The 6828-nt window shown below is 34.0% G+C and overlaps 1 protein-coding gene across 1 annotated transcript; it reads right to left on the bottom strand.

Annotated features, from left to right (window-relative positions):
- Positions 1-443: 443 nt before the first annotated feature.
- Positions 444-5960, bottom strand: LOC143178288 (uncharacterized). Its single transcript, XM_076376827.1, has 4 exons — positions 5949-5960; positions 4507-4716; positions 2628-3191; positions 444-2528 (listed from the first exon to the last, which is right to left on the bottom strand). The coding sequence occupies exons 1-4, from the start codon at positions 5958-5960 to the stop codon at positions 444-446; spliced, it is 2871 nt and encodes a 956-aa protein (XP_076232942.1).
- Between the last annotated feature and the right edge of the window lie 868 nt (positions 5961-6828).

Below are 6828 nucleotides of genomic sequence, written 5' to 3' on the forward strand. Positions count from 1 at the left end.
TAGTTGTAGATTTAGGTGTTAATAAAATCTCGGCACCTAATTTTTTTGCATAAAAAACTGAGAAGTTTTGGAAGTATCTTTCATTCGATTTTAAAAATTGAATAAAATATTTCAAAATTGTATTCAGACTTTTAACATTTCTTAAGTATTTTTTATGACTACCATAAAACAAAAACAATCCTTGTCAATTTTTGCTTTTTTCTAAAGGAGCAAAAAAATTTTGTAGTATCCTTAATTCTTATTTAATTGATTAATGTTCTTTTTAACAAAATATTTATCTTATGTAATATACACATTGTATTTAAGATAGGATAGGTTTCATTATGTTGTTACTCTTGTTTGTGATTACTAGAATGTGTTCTCATTTAAAAAATCGTAAAATTTGACAAGGGTTGCCTTGGTCAGGAGCTCCTCAATTATTCAATTCTTATGATGTCCATTTCCTATTCCACTTTGCTGGCACTTTGTTCATCATATTGCACTGAAGGTACCATAGGTGGTTTGAATCCATATTCCATTTTTGATTGTCTGAAACTACCAGTGTTTCCCAGCGTTCCTTCTTGCCTTGTTCTTCTCATAGTTGCTTGAATATCTGGCGATGTGTATTGCAGTAACTTGGACTGTGTCCCAAGAGAACCTTGAAGAATTTTTCGTGGCACAGGGCCTACATATTCATCTTTAACATTGTCCTCCACAGAGGTTTTTCCATAGGACGCGGAATTTCCATTATGATTGACTAATGTAGAATAACTTGCAAATGAGTGAGGATATTGAACTCCATAAGATCCAAACTTCTTGGGCAAGACATGTGCGTAAGGTTGCCTAACAGGTGGATGATTCAAGATTGTATGATCAAGATTATAAAATTGCGTAGAGTTGTAGTAGCTTTGGTCATCGGAAGCAAGCCCATATGAAGGTCCCGATGACGTCTGATAATTCTGCTGTCTGATTTGTTGGAAGTTTCCATCGTTCGGAACGTTATAAATTGGAACTGGAAGGGATTTAATCAGTTTTGTTGTATCTGAGGAGTATGGACGAGAAATGTGCACCTTTTCAACAACTTTCTCCATAGGCACAGGAACAGGAATAGGTATAGGCTTTTCTATCACCTTCTCCATAGGGACTGGAATTGGTTGTGGAACTCTGAAGTGTATCGGGAACGGTATAATGAGCCTTTGGATCGTGAAAGGAATCTTCTTCTCGATCACTTTTTCTACGTGTATAGGATACGGGACGCGAATTTGTTTTTCAACTACCCTGTCAATAGGCACGTGTACTGGAAATGGCTGTGGAATCGTTATTTGTTTCTCTATCACTTTTTCTATCGGGTAGGGCACTTTCTTTTCCACCACGTCTATTGCATGAGGTATGTGGACCGTTTTCTGAATCACCTTTTCTACAGGATAGGGCTGGGGAACGGTCATCAGAAGTCTCAGTTCTGTCTGTGGATCGTTGGCAGTTTTCGTTAGCAGAATTTGAGGCACTTCCTGACTTCCCTGAAGATTGTCAGGGTTCAATTGACCTGGTAAACTTTCTGTTACTCTCAGAGGTTGAGCGGCAACTGCAGGTGGCACTTTCACTGATTCAAAGTCACTCTGTTTAATAACTTCTTTTAGGGTATTTGGATTTTCTTGAATTCTAGAATATTTGTTAAGTGTTTGGTCGTACTGACTGTTATCTGGCTGCTCTTTAAAATTGAAAATTGTTTTGTCTAGAGGATGTACTGTAACTCGAGCTTGGTCCACTTGACCATTTGTTGCGGAATATACAACGTCATTCTCGTTTGCATTGTACTCATACCGTTCACGTTCTTGGCTATTAGATGGGGCAATCTCATCTACAATTTCATTGCTCTTGTAGATATTTATATGACCATATCTCCTATCCTTCTGCAACTTTTTGAAGTCATTTTCAGAAGGATGTTGCTTTAGTATCGATTTTTGAGTATGTGGAACAAATTCTATAGGATAGTGTATCTCCTGGACAGGTGCTGCGTGAAATATCTCTACTGACTTTTGAATCTCTACTGACTGTGTAGGAGAATTTGAGTCTACCACTTCAGAGATCTGCTCCTGCTGTGATATTTGGTCATTCTGAATATTTAAACTATCATCACTTTGGACAATGCTTTCGTTATTAGATATGTCAACATCTGATGGCCGAACTTCATTCTGGAAGTGGTCTTTGGAGAGTACAACTGGGTCGTTAACTAAATTTATGTCCTGTTCAGCATTCATTAAAGCAACACCAACCTGTAGAGGATTTAAAACAATCGACGATGCTGCCAAATAGCCAGAATCTAATCCTTTTGACTTTGTTGTTGATTCTACTGATGCTGGGGTTGATTTCGATATTTCATTATTACTTGAGTGATCATTTACTGTGGTATACGAATATTCCTTCTGGCGGGGCAAGTCTGGTACTACGATCGGCCCAGAAAATTTTCCCAAGGATACAGTCAATGTTGAGGTGGTAGTAGATGGCAAAGGTTCCTTAGTTACAGCAATGTTTTCAGAAATGGCTCTAGGCTTATTTTCTTTATTATCAGTTTGTAAAGCACTTTCATCAGTTTTCCAAAGACGAGTCGACTGTTTCTCTTTATTATTATGAAGACGATCAGTACCGACGTTTTGTTCTTCAGATTCGTTTTTTTGTAATCCTCCAGTCCTTAATGGTGAGGAAGCATGTCTGTCTTCTGAGAATACATTGCGAGTATTCTCTGAAACATTTAGTTTCTTCAGCGCAAAAGGTCGAAAATTCTTTCTGTATTGTTTTCTGTAATCCTCTAAAGAGAGTAGAGAATCCAAAGGTTGTCTTGATTTAACCCGACCAAGATTATCGTTCCTATGTCTGACAGGTGACGTAGTTCGAACTCTTTGACCAAAATCTCCCACATTCTCTATGTCTACTTGATCGTCAGAACTGACTTGGCCTAAATCATTGGGATTGTTTTCATGTGTGGGATTCTTGTATATCGTACTTTGATTTTGAATTATAATTTCTTGAGATGGAAGTTGCTCGACGATGTACGTATCATAAGACGCATTTTGACTTTTCCTTGCTGGCCTGGGAAGACTATTAGTTGATTCGTGTGATGCACTATCTTGTACTGGTTTCGTTTCTTTATGCAGGACATATGGTTGAAGGACTTGTTTAGAAAACCTCTGTTGAAGATTAGAAAGAGTTACATTCTGGAAACAAAAAATAAAATAATTTATTATTGGACTTGAAAAAAAAGTGTTTTTAGAAAATTTCAATTCAACATAAAAATGTGTGTTTTAGTGGCAACAGATTTTTACAGAGTTTCTGTTACATTGTTAGTCCCTATAATGTTTATGAGTCGTTTTCAGGTCAAAATGATTGCTAATATAAAAAACAGGAAACTTTTTCCTAAAGAATCTAACCACGGAGTTAGGAAGTCGATTTTGAAGAGCCTTTTAATAAGAGAACTCCAGAATACAAATAGAGAAAATCAATGATCAGATTGTGAATGCTCTCCTCCTAGGAAGGATTATAGCCCTAGGTCTTACTTTTTAAGGGGCCAAATGTTTTTTAAATATTATTCTATAATAAATTCCTGCAAAAAAATTATTTTCGATTTATGAATGATTTTTTCCAAAACTCACATTTCCTATAGAGCTTTGAAGTTTATTTTAGCTCAAGGATTGAAAATAGTTATCCTTTATAAAATTCTCTCAAAAGGTTCAAAATTTGTTTAATATACTATCCCTTCTCCTCTCGTTGTCCAATCTTGAATCTCACTCAACCTTGAATCCGATCTTATACCTGATCGTAATTCAAGTTTAATTTTCTCGACAATGAAGCGTGATTTCAACAAATTTTATTTTATACTTTCAACTTATTTTTTCATGTAGAGTTACTACCTTTTGGCTTGCACTATAAGTTCTAGAACATCCTGTATAAAATAATTCCTACTATTTCTAACATTAATTTTAGAAATCTTATTAAAAAGCTACTTGATAATTTCGTTTTTTATATGAGTGTTTCAATAACGTAATAATCGCTCATGAAGGAAAAGAAGCATTTTTCTTTTACAGCAGATCAAGTGAAAGCGTTTCAAGGGTCATCACCGATGGGAAATTGTAGATGGACTTTGCGTTACATGAATACCTGATATAGAGAATTACGTATCTATAGAAGCATAAAAGATCTAATTTTAGGAAAAATGTTGTCAACCAATTCATGCGCCCCTGACGGTAAGATTACATGCACAATATATTTAAGTCAACTAAATGCTTTTCAATTTGATTATGTAATATTGTAAATACACATTTTCCAATGATTAAGGAAGGAAAGTGAGGAGCTGTCATTATACGCATATGTTCGACAAATGATAGATTAGCTACGAATTTCACTCAGGAAGTGTATTAACTACAATAATTTCTATTTTTAACTAAAAGATACGGGAAAAGTTTGCATGGTAATCGATAGCAAGTATTTTAAAATCCTAAAATTAATTATTTCTTATTGTTAGTTCATACTGACCTTATCGTAATCATCTTCATTTTTACTGGTAAATTTTACAATCGCCAACTCTTCTTTTCCTTCATCAGACTCTTTATTCTTAGAAGACTCAAAGATCTTTTCGTGTTGGTTCCTACTAAGCGGCTGGTATTCTTCACCATCCTTGTCTTTCACGTCTTTTTTTACCTGACTGTCATTTCTTTCGTGTCCATAATTCTGGTCTAGAAATACCTGTAAATACATATACAAATTGTAAGCAATAAATAACTACGTGTGTGCCTGTAATAAACGAAAAGTCATTATTGTCATTTTAATGTCCATTTAAAGAAATATGTGAGACTTTCTGAAATCAAAACGATTGGTACATCTTAATAGCGATACTCTGCGCAGATCTCTATCGATACAGTAATCTAGGTGCAAAAGTGGGCGAGGCCTAGTATCTGACCCACTTTGTTACGGACAAAAGTAGAAAAGAGATCGTGAAGAAGCTGTAGAAACGAGTGGACAGACTTCAACCAGCCGAACGAGAGTTGAAAACTATTAGCAGTGAAATCCAATGAACATGCGATGTATATATTGACAATTTTTTGTTCTTAATTAATGTAAGATAATAGGTAAATTCGATATGGCTAGATATTTCACAGGAGAAGGTCTTGTACTTCAAAATTTTCACTTGTCGAATGTTCCTCCTTTTACAAAAATCTTTTAGAAGAATATTCTACACACGCACCACCGACTGTGTGAGGTAGAACTTGCGAGTCCTTTGAAACTCTCCCATTCGCAATCTGCAGTGTAGTATTCATCCCAAAAACTTGAAAAAAACTATTTTATTCATTTTAACCCTTAAGGAGAAGACTTAAGTAACGAGTCCAAAAATCAGTTTCTTTTTTAATGCATAACACAATGCTTTTACATCTCAAGAATGTTGCTTCTGAAAGAAGACTCTTGTTTGCACTATTGACTTTTCTAAAACGAAAACTTTGAATCCGCTTTTCTCAAAATCGCGTTTTTAAAATTAATGTGCAGTATGACTCAAAAAATAATCGATTGAGCTGATCCAAAGCGTACATGTACATAAGTTTGTCATCGTATGAACTTACTTAATTCATAATATTAAGTATTCAAACTATGTTTATTGCATAAATGAAATAGAAATTGTATTTCTTTGATTTCAAAACCGCATATTCTCATTAGTGTTATATTTTTTTAAACAAGATTTAGGTTTATATGATGCGTAGTTTGATGACGAAAAAGGCTCCGTCTAATATTTTCTCCTAGATTGTACTAAAAAGCACTTACTTGTACTTATTATTTCACAGAAAGCCAATAAATTGTAACAAAAAAAGTTCATATCTTGAAAAAAAAGTTTATATCTTGAAAAAAAGTTTATATCTTGACAAGTTTCATCAAGGTTTAATATTACAAAAAAATTGCAAAAAATCATTTTTATTTTAACGTTTTACTTGAGTCTCCATTCTTAACATGACTGGTGAAGTTCCCATGAACCCCAGGTGCAATAGAATTGTGTAATTTTTCTGGAATAAATGCTCGTTTATGAAAAAATAAATATTCGATGTTAAAGACTTTTTATTAATGAAGACCATCTGGACGCCACAAGAAACTGTGTGTAATTTCATTTCACCTGTCATGTTAAGGGATAAAGCAACCAAATGTACTTTAGAAACGCACTATGATTATTTGATATATAATATTATAAGTTTACAAAAAATACACAGATTGAAGAAATTTAGAATTAGAGATTTTTATATTAACAGTTAAAAATTAAGTATGATCCGAAGATTAGCGCTCTCAAATTGACACTATGCTTTAAGAAAGCCTTTCATAAGTGTGCATAATATATAGGAAGAACAAAAGAAATGCAGGGTGTTCAACGATAGATATAAGAAATTTTAAAGGGTGATTCTACATGCGAAACTAAGGCAAAAATGAAGATAGACAAAACTGCAATTTAAGCTTTGTTTTCGAGTTATTAATTACTGAAAAAATGTCGGAAATGTGCATGGAACGCGTCTAACTCGAAACTTTTTCTATTGACTTCGCTGTGTCTGACCTGACTAATCACGCCGACAATAGAATAGGTAACTATTTCAAATAATAAAATGACTATGAATTTCAAAAACATATAAGTCAATTTTGTAGGAATTTTTTTAAATAAATCTTTACCAATCTAGAGGTGTAGAAACCTATGCAATAACCTATAATAGCTATGTTAAAACTTTTTCTTAGACCCTGTATCTATTGCATCGCCTAAGATTTAAAGAATACAAACGTTGTTTCTGAATGATCTGGCCATGAAGTGTAAAATACTAGGAGAATTGTGAT

The sequence above is a fragment of the Calliopsis andreniformis genome, chromosome 4 (assembly GCF_051401765.1).
Source record: "Calliopsis andreniformis isolate RMS-2024a chromosome 4, iyCalAndr_principal, whole genome shotgun sequence".
Classification (NCBI taxonomy): domain Eukaryota; kingdom Metazoa; phylum Arthropoda; class Insecta; order Hymenoptera; family Andrenidae; genus Calliopsis; species Calliopsis andreniformis.